The 16,836-nt window shown below is 41.9% G+C and overlaps 1 protein-coding gene and 1 long non-coding RNA gene across 14 annotated transcripts in view; one reads left to right on the top strand and one right to left on the bottom strand.

Moving 5' to 3' along the window:
- The window catches only part of LOC146402778 (uncharacterized), a 68,681-nt gene that overhangs the window by 4,146 nt on the left and 47,699 nt on the right, over window positions 1–16,836 (bottom strand). For 2 of the 4 annotated variants that reach the window (XR_014807789.1, XR_014807790.1), the window contains exons 1-2: window positions 9,190–9,357; window positions 8,701–8,853 (exon numbers count right to left, since the gene is read on the bottom strand). This is a non-coding gene — a long non-coding RNA (uncharacterized LOC146402778). Of the gene's footprint in view, window positions 1–3,877; window positions 6,542–8,700; window positions 8,854–9,189; window positions 9,373–12,069; window positions 12,222–16,836 lie in introns of those variants that run through there. The other 2 variants (XR_014807791.1, XR_014807788.1) reach the window with 2 other exon arrangements.
- Window positions 1–16,836, top strand: part of CHST9 (carbohydrate sulfotransferase 9) — a 268,368-nt gene that overhangs the window by 247,334 nt on the left and 4,198 nt on the right. For 2 of the 10 annotated variants that reach the window (XR_014807755.1, XM_084964392.1), the window contains one exon: window positions 9,215–9,307. The exons of the other annotated variants lie outside the window; for them this stretch is intronic. Coding sequence is in view for 1 of the 2 variants with exons in the window: in XM_084964392.1 (XP_084820518.1) it covers window positions 9,215–9,271 (57 nt within the window). In the remaining variant the exon portion in view is untranslated. The remainder of the gene's footprint in view (window positions 1–9,214; window positions 9,308–16,836) is intronic. 10 annotated transcript variants of the gene reach the window in all.

Here is a 16,836-nt window from a genome sequence, read left to right as displayed (position 1 = left end):
CTGCAGACCCTGAGTGGGAACAAGGACCAAATCCTGGGTATCACTTACTTTAAAACTGTTAAATATTGGAGTTCCCATGTGGCTCAGCAGGCTAAATACCCAACATAGTGTCCATGAGGATGAGGGTTCGATCCCTGACCTCATTCAGTGGGTTAAAGATCTGGCATTGCCATAATCCGCGGTGTGGGTCAGAGATGCGACCCGGATCTGGTGTTGCTGTGACTACAGCTCCGATTTGACCCCTAGCCTGCGAACTTCCGTATGCTGCAGGTGCAACTCTAAAAAAAATTTTTTTAACTTTTAAATATTTAGATATACAGCATGTGGGCCTCCATTCATTCTCCTGTTCTAGGGCCCCTAAATGTTGAGGGTGATGCTGATCAAATACCTACAACTTAAAAATTCCATATGTGATCCCAGTAAGAAGCCAAGATGTCTGCCATTCACCTATTGTCTCTGGGATAAAATCCTAGCTTTCGAGGGCAAGGTCCAAGGCCCTATGATCTCCTTAGGGGCGCATGCACCCCACCTTTTAGACTTATTCCCGATTCTGCTCCTTTATGTAAAACTATTGTATCCTCTTTAAAACTGTTCCACCAGCATGCTTACCCCTTTCTTCACAGGTATAAAATTTACTCATATTCCAAGACTTAACTCAAATATCATCTCTTTCACCAAATTGTTCTCGTCACAGAGCTTAGAGTAATCTCTCCTTCTGTGCTCTTATATTATTTTTCTGCCCCTTTGATGTACACCCTTGCATTTTCTACTCTGTATGCTAATTGCTTGTATTCCTACGTGATGTTGTAACTAGATGGTATCATCCCAAAGGAAAGAAATCACATTTGGCACATTTCTTTTTCACTGTTAGACCTTGTACAGCACAAGCACCCAACCAATTGCTGGTTGAATGTAAATTCTGCAGCTCATGAAATTACTGTCCTAGAAACCAGAGGGACTGCTAGATGCAGGCAGTCTATTCCCTGTACCCTGGATCACTCCAACCTGGAGTGCAACCGATGCTCAGAAGGCAGGAAGCAGATGCTGTCCTTTGCCCTCCCAGGTGAGGACCCTGAGCCAAAAACAGAAGGCACGAGCTAAGGCTACACATGGTCTCTACAAATGCTGGTCACACAGTCGGGGAGTGAAAGAATCAATGTGCCGGGGAATCTACACCTTTATTTCACCTTTACATCCACATCCTACAAAACTGCCTGTAGAATGCTGAACTGATTGCTTGGGCCAAGACTTGGGCACTTGATTTTTTCTTTCTCAAATGTAAGCGTGGCAGTGCCATTCACGGCTGCCATTCCAGTGTAGCGTGAACTTTACAACTTCTAAATTTAAAGTGGGATTGCATTACCTTGCACTATTCTTATCAAAATGGCCATACACTCAAGGAGACAACTTTGACCTAAAGAGAGTTTCTCCTGGTAGGTTCAGCACTAATGGAACTGGTCAAGTAGCCCATCCCCCTCATCCTCTTACAAGATACCTTCTAGAATTGGAATTTGTGCTTTACAAAAGCATCCAACCTATGAGTCTCTTTTTAAAGGCTTGAAGGCAAGACTGAAATGACCCAGAATTGGTGGCACTAGCAGTGGTTCAACAAAGAAGGGGAGTCCCCACTGTGGCTCAGCAGAAACAAATCTGACTAGCACCCATGAGGACACAGGTTCGATCCCTGGCCTCTGCTCAGCAGGCTAAGCATCTGGCGCTGCCATGAGCTGTGGTGTAGGTCACAGATGTGGCTCAGATCTCACATTGCTGTGGCTGTGGTGTGGGCCAGCAGGTGTAGCTCCGATTTGACCCCTAGCCTGGGAACCTCCATATGCCATGGGTGTGGCCCTAAAAAGACAAAAGAAAAAAACAAAACAAAACAAAAAAAGCAAAGAAGGGTTCATACAAGATGGTCTTTATTAAAGGTCAGAGGGCTTCCTATCTAGAAGATACTTGGTTGTAAATGTCAAAGGCCTGCCACTCTCCTCTTTAATCAGAAGCCGCAAAAGTTAAAACATTGGAAGAGGATGTCTATGGAAAAAGGCAATAGATGAATCTTTGGAAATATATTGTTAAGACAAAGGGAGGGAGGAGAAAACTGCCCTAGCCCTAGGGTGTTTTAAAAGCACTTTGAACACCAAGGAAAAAATAATGATTGAAATAAGGAAAACCATTTATTAGCCACTCTGTGAGAGCCATTTGCAATGAAATATGCAGATAATCCTCACTCAAGCATTCACACTCAAGATCATTCCCACCCAGAATGCTTCTGAATAATTGTGACCAAGACACTAGTCATTCAATGTGCCATCTCATTTATTTGTCACAAGAACCCTAGGAAGATGCGTATTTTCATCTCCTTTTTGTACAGGAGGAAAGTCACACCTGAGTTAGTAATTTTTCAGGTCCATGTTTAGCACTAAATTAATAATAATCATGAGCATTATTATGAAGTGTTTAATGAACTTTCTGTGTATAGGCATCACGCTAAATTTTACATTCATTTAGCTCATTTAAACCTCATGGCAGTAACCCTGTGTGATAGGTACAAATCGAGGGAGTCCAGGAGGTTAAGTGGCTTGCCAGAGATCACACACCAGGATGGAAGCAGGCAACCCAACTCTGCCATGTGAGCACCAGCCACTCTTCTCTGCTACTTTAAATGTCTTTATTTAAAGGCACACAGATGATGAGTGGCAGAGCTGGCATCTGAATCTAGGTGGATCTTATTCTGAAATCCTTTCTCTTTGCTATTGTGTTGTGTGTGAACTTGTCCCGGAAGTTCTTCTATTGATTAAATGATCCCACTTATAACCACTCTAACCAGTACTCCAATATTCACACTAGCACAGAAGCTGAGACTTTGGAATACAGGTATCTATGATGTGGCTGGTTCTGTTTTCAGAACATTTTAACTATCAAGATAGGCATGTACTCACTCTGTGATTCCTGTTGAGCATCAAATGACTTTTTTAATTAAGTGAAAAAATCAAATGAATCTGGTCTAAAAGAAAAACTGCTTGTCACCTGAAAAGAGATTAAAAACTGAAAAAAAAAAAAAAAAAAGAAGAAGTATACGTTGGGATAATCTGTTGCCCACTGGCAATTTTCTTTGGCAGAGTCCAGACCAAACTATCATGGACATAAAACAAGAAATGAAGTAGAAACCTTTATTCTCACCAACTATAAAATCTTCTCTTGGAGGGATATAGAGATTGTCATATTTAGTGAAGTAAGTCAGACAGAGAAAAACAAATATCATATGATATCGCTTATATCTGGAATCGAAAAATACGATACAAATAAACTTATTGACAAAACAGAAACAGACTCACAGACAGAAATAAACTTATGGTTACCAAAGGGGGAAGGTGAGGAAGGAATAAATTAGAAGTCTGGGATTAACAGATACACACTATTGTACATAAAACAGCTAAACAGTAATGACCTACTGTATAGTGCAGGGAACTACATTCAGTATCTTGTAATAACCTACAATGGGAAGGAATCTGAAAAAGAATGTATGTGTAACTAAATCACTTCACTACACACCTGAAACTGAATCAACATTGTAGATCAACTATACTTCAATTTTTTAAACATTGTCTCTTATTCTTCTATTTGCCAGAGAAGTACTATATTTTTAAAATTCTTTTAGAAGTTCTTCACTATTATATATCTTCATGTGAGGAAATGTGGGATTCTGAAACTGCTAAAAATGTAGCATCTCTTAAAAAGAATACAAATAGCATCTCATATTATATTCCGGATATAAGCAATATCATATGGTATTTGTCTTTCTCTTTCTGACTTACCTCACTCAATATGAGAGTCTCTAGTTCCATCCATGTTGCTGCAAATGGCATTATTTTGTTCCTTTTTATGGCTGAGTAGTATTCCATTGTGTATATATACCACATCTTCCTAATGCAATTGTCTGTCATGGACATTTGGGTTGTTTCCATGTCTTGGCTATTGTGAATAGTGCTGCAATGGACATGCAGGTGCATGTGTCTTTTTTAAGGAAAGTTTTGTCCGGATATAGATCCTGCTGTGTAGCACTGGGAACTATGTCTAGTCACCTATGATGGAGCATGATAATGTGAGAAAAAAGAATGTATACATGTATGTGTAACTGGGTCAACATGCTAAACAGTAGAAAAAAATGTAGTGGGGAAATAAAAAAAAAAGAATACAAATAACAAATTTTACCATCTAATGTAAATGTATCACCTAAGATTCTATCACCCAGTAGACCAGAGAAATCTGTCCTATAAGTGATTTCTAATCATTCTGTTTCTCTTCTTTGTCCTCCTCTCTTTTCGGTTTTCCAGTCACATCTCTCCCTACTCGCTGGTGTCAGTACCTAAAGAGGAGTGTAACTGGCCAACTGCAGTTTTTCAGCTCAGCAAATTTAATGAGCAAAATAATCGGCAGTATCATTTGGGATTTTTCCCTCACCACATAGCAACTAACCTCAGTAGCCAAGTTCTATAAGCCAGGAGCCCAGTTAGTGGAGACCCTTGAACATTCAGTAACTCAAACTCCACCTGCCTGTGGAGTCTTTCTTTCACTTCTTGGGTCAAAACTATGATCCAAATGGGCCAAAGAGCCCATCTGTCATCATGTTTGAATATACATTCCAAAACAGAGTATTAAAAAAAAAAAACTACCTTTGAACTGTTTTACCCATGTTATTCTTTCTTCTCACAATAAAGAACTGAATGAAAGACTCCAGGGAAAACTCGACATCTTCTGGAATTGTGTGAAGGAGGCACTTGTGAAGTCAACATTTTGAATAAAAGTTGATAGTGGAAATTAAAAACAAAATGTGTTTTAAGGAGTAGTGATCAAGGGACTGCAATATTTTTATAGTGTATACAGCTCATTGCTGAACTTGAACTGTGTTTTCTATAATGATACTGAAATATCTATTTGCTTTCTATTTACAAATGGAAACCCTTTTTTTCAATCTTTATCATTTGAATTTCACTATTTCCAACATTTGGCAACCATACACATTTCTAAAAAACCCTCCCAAAAAAAAAAAAGTACTGGTCACTGATACAAGGCCAATTCTGTAGAATCCCCATTGTAGATATGGTTTTGGCCCCTTGGGGACAGATCCCATGAGTATCCCTGATAGTGTGTGAGACTTTTATGTGTCTATGAATTTTTCTAAAGAAATGGTCCTCATCAGAATCTAAAGAGTAAAGAAAGTGTCCTAGAGTTCTGAGGCCAGGGATCAAACCCATGCCATACAACAAACCAAGCTGCATCAATAGCACACCAGATCCTTAACTCACCAAGCCACCAGGGAACTCCCAAACCAGTCTCTTGATTATGCATAAATTAAAAAAAATTTTATTGAGACTTTATTTTGTAAAGTAGAACTTATCAGAGAGCAAATTTCTGGGAAGGAAAAGATACACAGAGAAGTAGTGGAAATTCAGAGCACCAGTAAGGATTTCAGTGAAAGCTACCTTGCTGTATTATCCTTAATGTGGAAAAAGTTAGTATCCACAGAAGTCTTATGTTATATTCTGTGGTCAATCATCAAACAAGGATGGAATAAACAAGATTCTTCACTGTTTCATCACTGGTATGTGCCTTGCTCAAAATGAATTAAAAGGAAATATTTTCATCATACTATTACTGGATAATTCAATTAGACCAATGTTCTGTGGATGTGGAATAATGTAATTTACAATGTTGACTAATTAGCCAATCAGATTTCTCCCATTTTCTAGGGCAATGGATTGACTAAAATGTGACCATAAACAAAACAGATTTTATTAGGCATAATCTACTTTGTAAACAAATGAAATTAATTCTTTGCCTGACCTAAAGCTTTGAAAATGAAAGACCAAAATTGAACACATGCTTCCACTTTTGGTTCTGTTACTAAGATGACACTTAATATAAAAGTTACAATTTAACTTCCCCTCAAGTATTTCATACTTGAGAGCAAATGACTCTTAGAAATATGTTCATCAACAGATGGGAGTCACTTATGGCCTCATAAACTCCAAAGCAAGTGAAATTTTCTCAGCAAAATAAAAAGATTACAAGAAAGCCTCATTTGCTTATCTCAGAGATGATTAAAGCTTTGCATATTGGTTCAATGGTGCAATGAATATTGACGGATAATCACCCTTCTTCATACAAGAGAAATCTTGAAGAAACGAATGCCCATGATACATGTTCTTCATCAATCAGTAAGCAATTTCCATATATACCCTGTGTTTCAAGCTGTACTGAGTACGATGCAGGATGTGGAGGGAAGGGTCAGCCCAGAACCTGTTCTAAAGGGAATTTTTTTTTTTTTAATGGCCACACCCATAACATATGGAAGTTCCCAGGCAAGGGATCCAATCCAAGCAACAGCTGTGACCTATGCCACAGCTGCAGCAATGTGGGATCCTTTAACTTGCTACACTGGGGCCGGGGATCAAACCCATTCCTCTGCAGTGACCTGAGCTGCTGCAGTCAGATTCTTAACCTACTGTGCCACAGTGGGAACTCCAAGGCAGTTTCTTTTCTGAAAGAGAAGAATAACATTCCTTCAATGCTACAGAGAATCCCAGAGAGCTTGTTATTACTCACTGGCTTACTAATTATGCAGTGTGGAGAGTGCAGAAGTTTAGTGAAGTCAGCAATCCATGAAAAGTGACCAGGCAAGGAACAGGGAGCACTTTGAAAACCAAAGTTATTCAGATCGGATTCTGAAGGAAATAGCAAGAGGTGACACTGAAAATTTTAGGGTTGAAGACATTAAGAAAGTTAGTATGGACCCTTAAAACCATACCCTGGATTTTCCTTTTTTTGCTCCATCTCCCCTGATACCCACTACCAACCTCCCTCCAGACTGCTCTGCTTCCACTCTGAGCAGCCCCCAGCCCATTCTCCACTTGGCTGGCAGAGTGAGCTTTATAAAATGTCCATTCCATCGTGTCATCCCCACCCTCCACTCCCATCTAAGACTTCCCATGGCTCACATTACACCTCTGATGAAATCCTCCATTCTTCCCATTATCTAAATCCCAAGTTCTCCATGACGTAATACTTCTCCGGGATATGGTCCTGCCCTCCTCTTCCACTTCATCTTGTGTCCCCCAGCCCTTCCCACTTAGACGACAGCCACACTGCTCTCCCCTCTGTGCCTCAACCTGGTCAGGCTCCTTCTCACTGAAGGGCCCTTTGCCCTTACTGCCCCTGCCTGTAGTGCTCTGCTCCCAGAGCTTATGTTTCTTCTTGTCATTCAGAGCTCAGTTCAGATAGTTTCTCCACAAATAGATCTTCCCTAGACATCAAGTTCATGTGGTTTCCCCAGTCCTACTCTAGCACATCATCTGTTTTAGTGTTTGCATCACACGTATTATCATCAAAATTTTTGTTCATCTGTTCATTATCTACCTTCACCCACAAGAATGTAAGTACCATGAGAACAGGACCCTTATCAGAGCTGTTTGCCCCTCTAACCCCAATGCCATTAAACAGTGCACATACTGGATGCTCAATAAATACCCCTTGAATGAATGCATTGCCTAATTAATTCTGCTAGCAGGCTCTGACAATAGTCTGTACACAAAAAAATGTGTCTAGGTAATTCATTGGTAGTGGAAATGAAGAGTTTAGAGAAAAAAAAATGAATAGAGTTTGGTTCTGAGTATGGGAAGTGAATTAATCTAAGACAAAGTGATCAAAAAGACCTGGCAGAGCTGGGGTGAGGATAAAGTCTGAGCAGAGCTGGCACACGTGAAGCACCCTGACAATATTCATCCCAAGCCCACCCTCACCCTCCTTACTCTTCCTATGGTGCTGGTCCAGCAACGGTGCTTTTACTAAAGGAGACTGGAGCCCCAGCGAGGGCCAAGGCATGCAAACCCACGCTTCCTGCGATTGGCATAAATGCATCCCTCCTTGCTCAGGAAGGAGCAGGCTCTGAACCTGGAAATCTCACTATATGAAACTGACATCTCACCTGAGACCCGTGAGTCGCAGGTGAGGCAAAAGCAGTCCTCTTAGTTTGCAAACTGGTCCATAAGGGCTCACCTTTTCCTTGGATTTCACAAGTGGTCCATTTTCACAAGTTGGTCCACTTTCACCTGGTTACGGTATTGGCTGTAGTCTGGTTATTGGTGGTTACCGTTATGAGAAACCCTAAGAAAATCCCCTGTGTGAAGCCTGAGACTTCCTTCCCCCCTGCTGTGGGTAGTTTTCCTTTGCATGGGGAGTAGTATATGGGGTTAATACACTGTGGTGTTATTTCTGAGCAAGGTGCGTCAAGATGTGTTTGTTCCTTCCAAGAAGCAGATTACAAAATCATAGCAGGGTTGGGGGTGATGATACAGAGTCTGAAGGACCTTTAGAGAATTATGCCTGCTTGCTTGCTTGATGATAGCTGTGTCTCTATAAATAGATTTGGCAGAATACTGGCAATCAGTGTCTCAATCTAGGAGAATTGGAGTTGGATGTCAACAGCAGCCCTGCCAATGTTACTCTCCTAGTTGGCATTGCTCAAGTTCCCAGAGCTCAAGTAGCTTTAGACCAGTAGGTTGTGGGTGGGGGAAGAAACAGTTCCCCAGGTAGATGCCGCTTCCTGGCACTGGAACTCCGCCTAAAGAAAGCAACCCCAACCTGGAAGAGTTTGACTGTCCCTGTTTCCCACTCCATCTCCACATGCATGGTTCCACTTACCGAGGCTGGGCTGCAGGGGGCAGCACCCCTCTGTGATCCTCCCATGTCCAGCATGAGCTCATTCTGTACCCACTCTGGGGATCCAGGTTGTACAGACACTGAAGGCTCTCAGCCTCAGGCTTAGGATCAGGCCCAGAGCCACTCATAACTGGCCTTGAGAAGAAAGGGAGACCAAAAGGAGTTGGTCATGGCCATTGGTGCATCTTAGTGTCTATTTCAATGACATCTTGAATCAAATAGGCATCATTAGGAGAAACAACGATTTTGGAAACCCCCCTGAAAGCTTCAAAATTTATAATTAACAGAATAATCTTCTTAAAATGAAAGTGATAAAATATATCTTAATGCATGAATATATAGGACCTTGCACATAACCATTGGACCATCAATTTTTTGTGAGCAATCTGTTCCCTCTGGCCCCCTCCTAAGGTAACCCACCCTCCTCCCCCTTGCCTCTCTGTCCTGCTTTGCTTCAAGTTGATGTCTTACATTCTTCTTTTGCTTGCTTTCTCAGTGTGAAATCCTGCAAAGAAATCCCCCTCAGCACAGCTGCAGGTGCCCCATGGCGTGATCTGGTGCCTCAGGCAACCTTGTCTTCCTAGCACAGGTAACCCATGGCAGCACCAAACAGTGAGTGTCCTGCTACAGACCCAGAGTGTTGGGCAAGGCTTTGAAGCCCTGAGTAAAGCTGAATTGTCAGATATTGCAGGCGACGTAAGCTAGAGGGGCGTGTGTGTCACTCGAAGGTGCTGACCGGGACAAATCTGATATGGGGCTGGCAGATGCTTAAGCAAATAAGATAAATGGAATGTGTCCCTGCCAGTGTCACCACTGCTCTCACAGTTGGTGTGGCTGTCCTCAGGGCTCAAGTAGCTTTGGACTAGGAGGCCATGGATAGGGAAAAAACAGGCCCTTGGGTTTGCTCTGCTTCCTAAACTGAGTTCTCACCCAAGCTGAAGCCCCTACCCCACCATGATCATGACTCAGCTGTCACCTTGGGATCTGGTCCTCTTTATGGCTGTTTGTATTGTTTTTTCTCCTTTCCAATAACTGGCCGATCCTCTCCATTTTTTCCAGTCCAGAGTCCAGAGGGGAGATGGATAGATGGATTTAGCTAGTTTATCTCTGGTCTGAAGCTTGCTCCAGGCCCTCTCCTTGGCTGCCAGCTGCTTCTGGATGAGCTGGCCTTAGGGGAGGCGCCCAGTCTTAACTGAATTAGTCCCCACCTTTTTCACTGCTTACACAGACAGGGTCATTTCAATCTGAAGCTGGGAAGGCAGGCATTTGGGATCAAGTGTCCAATGTAGAGAGAATATCAGGGAAGAAAAGCACAGAGACAGGACCATTGCCATTTTGGAGAAACCTACTGCATGTCAGGCACGGTACTAGGTACTTTATAATGGCATCTATCTTATTCATTCTCCAAAATTCTCTCCCTGCCATCAGAGGGCTGGGATTTTTGCATGGCCTTGAGTAAATGGGTCTCAAGAAGAGGACTTGGTTGATCTGGTTCAAAATTAAATGTCCAGAGTTCCCATCATGGCTCAGCAGTAACAAATCCAGCTAGTATTCATGAGGACATGGGTTCAATCCCTGGCCTCGCTCAGTGGGTTAAGGATCTGGCATCGCCGTGAGCTGTGGTGTAGGTCATGGATGTGGCTCAGATGTGGTGTTGCTGTGGTTGTGGGGTACAGCTCGAATTCGATCCCTAGTCTGGGAGCTTCCATATGCTGCAGGTGCGGCCCTAAAAAGACAAAAATATATATGTATATATACATATACATATATATATTCAATGTTCTTTACACTTCGTTGATCTCTCCAGCTACTTGTAACAGCTTTTTTCTATCTTACCTTCCTTCTCTCTCCCACGGGAGGCACCCCTAACTCCCTCCTCCAATGCTGACCAGGTCTCTGACCCTCCCTGGTCCCCTAGTTCAGCCCAGTTGGTGCCCAATTCCACAGTCACCTCATGGGCTCATTCCTCTCCCCCGTGAAAATGTCTTGCTTGCTAATACATACCCATAACACACCCCTCCCCCCAGAGAGGGAGAACTTTACCCTTAGGTGCTCCAGCCCAGGACGCTTGCTCCTTCTTCCCCACCACACTTGGAAAACAAAAGCAAGAATTGCACCATCTAAAACAAGGTGCTGGTGTCCTCTTCCACTTCCCCTCCAGAATCCCATCAGATATGCTCATTGTTGTTGTTCATCTTTGTAGCAAGGAGACGAGAGGATGGCTGACAAATACTAATTTTTACAAAACTAAACAGCAAACTAGAGATAGTAAAGAGCTATATTTTGCAACCTAAGTGTTCATAAGCAGATGAGTGGATAGAGAAGAGGTGGTGTGTGTGTGTGTGTGTATATATGCATATATATTTATGTGTATGTATATATATGTATATGTATGTATATATTGTATTGTGTGTATGTGTGTATATCTATATACACACACATACAATGGAATACTACTCAGCCACAAAAAGAATGAAATTTTGCCTTTTGAAGCAAACATGGATGGATTGGAGGGCACTTATCCTAAGTGACATGTCAAAGGCAAACACTATGTGATATCACTTATATATGTGAATCTTAAAAATACAACAAACTAGTGAAGATAACAAAAAAGAAACTCAGATATCACAGATACTCACAGACTCATAGATATAGAGAACAAACGAGTCGTTAACCAGTGGGGAGAGGGAAGGGGGGAGGGGCAGAAAAAGCATAAGGGGATTAAGAGGCACAAACTATTAGGGATAAAATAAGCTGCAAGGATATACTGTACAACACAGGGAATATTCAGCCAATATTTTACAATAACTATAAATGGAGTATAAACTTTAAAAGTTGTTCATCAGTATATTGTACACCTCTAACTTAAATAATATTATTCATCCACTATACCCCAATTTTTTATAAAAAGAGCTGAATTTCAAGTCTACTAGAAATCTAAAATTAGTCACTCGTCCATTTACTCTACTTTTTTCAGGTGTAATTGACTGCATTTTGTCATCCTCATTCACATTGGACATGTGTGGGCACAAGCTAGGAGTTAAAATAGTGAGGGCCAAACATTTTCCTTCAAATTGCAGCTCCTCATTAAAATTTTAAGTTTCTTTAAAAAGCAAGGTCTTCTGCTAAATAAAACTTCCTGGGTTAGAATTAGAGAACCAGACTAAAATCATAATTTTAATCCTTGCATCCAAGGTGACCATGGCAATGAGCTTGTTGGATCAACTTGAATAGTCTCACTAAGGAAACTGTCGTTTTCTGATGTGGAGGCTGCAGCATGGAGAGGGCTAAAATCCACTGGTTTTTCTATTTACCCTCTGGTCCCAAGTGTTCCGTATTCTATTCTGTTACCTGTAATTGTGCTTCCTTTTTCTGTTTCCTTTCTTTGCTCTTCCCTCCATTTCAGATGGTTTTTTTTCTTTCTCATTTCTATCTCCCAGTTGTCCTCATCCTTCTTCTTTCCATTCCCATGTGTCTCCATTGAATATTTACCATATGTTTTGCTGTATTTGGGGAGAGACAAGGAAGAAGAGATGAAAAAAGCAGAGGAAAACACTAATATTCACCTTGAGAATGCTTGTCACAGAGATACTCATAAATAATTGATTGAAAAAATCAATTAAAATATCTAATATTTATAGAAAATATACTTTGTGCTAGGCACTCTCTACATGCCTTTCCTATAATTCAGCCACCCTGAAAGGTAGATGCTGTCATTATCCCCATTTTATAGACAAGGAAACTGAAGCTTAAAAAAATAAAATAGGAGTTCCCGTCGTGGTGCAGTGGTTAACGAATCCGACTAGGAACCATGAGGTTGCGGGTTCGGTCCCTGCCCTTGCTCAGTGGGTTAAGGATCTGGTGTTGCCGTGAGCTGTGGTGTAGGTTGCAGACGCGGCTCGGATCCCGCGTTGCTGTGGCTCTGGTGTAGGCCGGAGACTACAGCTCTGATTCGACCCTTAGCCTGGGAACCTCCATATGCCGTGGGAGCAGCCCAAAGAAATAGCAAAAAGCCAAAAAAAAAAATAAAAAAATTAAAAAAATAAAATAAAATAGCTTAGCCAAGTTTACCCAGGTAGAAAATGATAGATCAGGGACATAAATCAGATCTGCCTGACTCAAAAATTGAGATGCTTAACTGTCATGACAGGTATATGCTTAGTGCTTAATTTATATCAATTTTTAATGGGCTTTATTAATAAATTGCTTGCTATGTAATGCAGCTGAAAAAAAACCATAAATGACGAAGACTAAGATTTGAAGCACAGATTTAGCAATAGTCATGTTAACTTGAGCAAGGTAAGTAAATTCTCTGAGCTTCAAGCCCTACACCTGTAAGATGAACTTACCTTTATTTCATCTTCAGGTTGATGCAGTTAAATCAGCTTGGCAAACAAGTCAGAGAGAAATATTCAAAAGAAGAATACAGGTCACAGAGACAGGAAACAGAAGTGATTTTGCATGGCACACACTTTCTCCAAGAAAACCCCACTGACCTCCAAGCCTGGATTAAATGCCCCTCTTTTATGCAATCCTTGTATTGCTTTTTTCCTGTGTTGTATCATCTGCCATAAGTATGCTAATTTTTGGTTTTCTTTTCCATGTCTCTCTCCCCTCCCCTAATGCATAAGAGCAACAGAGTCTGGCTTGCAAACCATGCTCCCAACATGCAGCCCAGTGCCTGGCATACAGTAAATGCTCAGGGAAAACTTATTCAGTGAATAACCGAAGATGGAAGAATAGGAGTATGTGAGGATGGAGAAGGAGATGGGCAGATGGTGCCGGGGATTAGACTATATACTTACCCTCTTCCCACTTGTCCCCAGTGTCCTGCGGGAAATGTGGCTACGGTCCTTACCCCTCTCATAACTAAGCCATCAGCTTTTGAGGCCCTTGTCCTAAGACAAGAGAAGCAGCTGTGGTAGAGAGGGACCGGGCGGAGATGCACTGATTTCTATCCCCAGAAGGGACAGGCATCCCACCCACTGTCATCATTATTCTCATTCACGACTAGAAATAACTAGGTCTTCACAATGGTATGGAGAAATTTACTGCAGAGCTAATGAATATTCTGCCATTTTTCTTCATTAGACTTCTTTGAATGCTCATTTTTTTCATGTCTTTCAACTAATTTTGCCATAATACCCACTCTTTAAAAATATCCACGGAATACTATAGCTTTCTGCCAGAGATTACAATGTAGCTGTGCCTGAAAGAGTTCCTCAATGAGAAAATCAAAGAACAATGTGAGCTGGAATAAAGTTATTTTTCTTACAGCTGGTACAGACTAAGTGCTAAAGTTATTTCAAAGAGAAGGGAATCCTTCCCTGGAGACCTGGGGTTTTTCATGGAGAAAGCAGCGTTTTATATCAGTTTAGGAGATTTGGAAAGTCCCAAGAATGGGGGGAGAATGTGGCTGGGGGGTAGTTGAGAGGCTGATGGGAGCAAGAAAAGGACAGAGAACACATCAGGAAGGGAGCTGAACGCAAAGTGACGGGAGACGGGTGGTGACAGGTTGCCGATGCCAGCTGAGGAATCAAGATTTTAGTTGATATGTAGTTGAGCCAGTTCCAGATTTTAAAGGATGAAAAATAAAATATTGTGGGAAGACTAATTTGGCAATAATTTTCAGGAAGACTAATTATGAGAATACTAAAGGAAATCCAATTAAAAGATAATAAATTAAAAAAGAGAAGATTTTTTTTTGAAAAACATGAGATGTAAATTAACCAACTTACTTTCCGATTGTTAAATCACCTCTCAGATTTTGTGAGTGGTGAACAGAATACTACAGAACCATTTAGAAATAGAAAAGAGTGCAGAAGGAGCCGCTTAGGGAAGGAACAGAATAAATTTGGCTTTATACATATTTGCTTTAGGGACAGTCTGAACAAAGTGCCCTGAAGAAAAATAGAAATTTAAGCATTTATTCTTGTTATTGGTGTTATTATTGTCATTATCATGGCCATGATGATGATGGTGATGGAAATTCATTGGAATAAGCCTCCAATTTAAAATACAGTTAACCTGGGTGTTCCCATCTTGGCTCAGTGGTAACGAACCCATCTAGTATCCATGAGGATTCAGGTTCAGTCCCTGGCCTCTCTCAGTGGGTTAACGAGCCTGGGTTGTCATGAGCTGTGGTATAGGTCACAGATGTGGCTCAGATCTGGCATTGCTGTGACTGTGGTGTAGGCTGGCAGCTGCAGATCTGATTCGATCCCTAGCCTGAGAACTTCCATATGCTGTGGGTACAGCCCTAAGAAGACAATAAATTACTTAAATTAAATGCCATTAACCTGGTATTTGGTCCAAACCCCTCGGTCACCAAAAGCCTTTGCTGTGATTTAAAAGGAGTGGGGGTGAGGGCAAGGGATGTCACCACATCCTAGTGACTTTTTATAAGGCCAGTCGTGGTGAAATGAGGCACTGCTGGGAGAAGGTTTCTGTGGCTGTCCAACAGCAAGCCTCACAGGGTGTCATTACTTAGAATTAACCCTTTGTCCGTACCTTGATTTCATCAGAGCTCAGCAGACAGACTAGAACTCAATAAACCCGCAGGAGACTGAAGTCTAATTTATGAGCAAAGAACTTCTCCCTTGAACAGTAATCTCCCTGGACAAACCAATGATGGGAAAGCAGCTTGGGGGACAGGGACCTCCAGCAGAGGGAAGTGGGTGAATGTGAAGGGTATTTCTTCTGGTCCGTGTGAAGGTTGATGTGACACCCTGCCTCCAACAGCCTAGTTGCCTCTGCTTTACGAGAATATTCACGTTCACTACATTTGGCGTCTTTCTCTCCTAGATGGTATGAGATGCACTCTTATTTATTTATTTTTTTAATTTTGCTATGCTCCAGTTCAGTGGAGCCCAAATGCCATGGCTGCCTGGGGAGAACCTGGGGAGTTTGTCTAAATTGGAGTCAGAAGCCCCAACCCCAAAGATTCGTTTTCAGGGTATCCACAATGAGGCCTGGGCATCCAGATGGCTGGCGAGCCTCCAGGAGTTCCCAGGCAGCACTGAGTGACTTTGAACCAATCTGATCTGGCAGGCAGGTAAGGCTCCCAGCCCTCCACCCCTCCTTTGGCACAAGCAGCTCTACATGTGCCGGTTTCATTTGTCTTTTCTTGTGCCAAAGATTTGTTTGAATACAGATTTTCAGCACCTTCACAAGAATTGGTCAATTATTTATCTAAGTTAAGCTTGACCTTCTGATTAGCACTGTTTTTCTTCGACAAGGTCATAAAAAAATCGTTTTGAAGCCCATCATTAATTATAATCACAGGAGTTCCCACAGTGGTGCACCAGGATTGGTGGTGCCTCTGCAGCACTGGGACACATGTTCAATCCCTGGCCTGACACAGTGGGTTAAGGAGCTGATGTGGGCCCAGCTTTGGCATAGGTCGCAACTGCAGCTTGGATCTGATCCCTGGCCCAGGAACTCTGGATGCCGCGGATCGGCCAAAAAAGAAAAAATATATGTATATATATGATCACATACAATCATTCAACTATTATTTGTTTGTCATCTTTTCTGTGTCAGACAACATGCTATGTACCAGAGATGCAACTAAAAACAAGAAAGATGGCCTCTGCAGTCATTTTCTAGTGCAAGAGAAGTGGATGGGGTGGAAATAGACAACACAAATGTAAATAAAATCATTTCATGTTGTGATAAGTGGTATGAGAAAAATGAGCAGGGTTCAGTGGTGAAAGTCTCAGGAGAATATAATTTAAACAAAGTAAACAGGGAACACCTCCCTTCAGAGGTGACTTTCCAAGAGCCACCAGGTATACTGGCTGCTGAGATCCTGCATATAACATAGTGGGACATGGTCGTAGACTGCAAGATAGGGAGTAATGATGAACCAGAAGGTTAGATGATGAGGGTCAGAGAGATGACAGAGGAGGTGGCAATGGCGAGGTCTTTGTGGGCAGCAGAGTCTGAGCTGGGAGCTAAAAACTTCAGTGCATGAAGTGAAAAGATCAGTGGGGAAGGCAGGAGGCAGCGTGGGGAGAGGAAAAGGAGGCTGAGCAGGACACACGGACTTCACAGAAGCAGGAAGTTTGGTCAGGGGCTGTATCCTGGAAATGGCTGTGAAGTACAAGGAACTAGCTC

Source organism: Sus scrofa, chromosome 6 (genome assembly GCF_054392235.1).
Source record: "Sus scrofa isolate SSC_HxYL_T2T_F1_AM1 chromosome 6, Sscrofa_HxYL_maternal_Yorkshire_Landrace_v2.0, whole genome shotgun sequence".
Taxonomy (NCBI): Eukaryota; Metazoa; Chordata; class Mammalia; order Artiodactyla; family Suidae; genus Sus; species Sus scrofa.
Note: the sequence above shows the minus strand (reverse complement) of the source record. Positions and strands in the feature narration are given on the sequence as shown.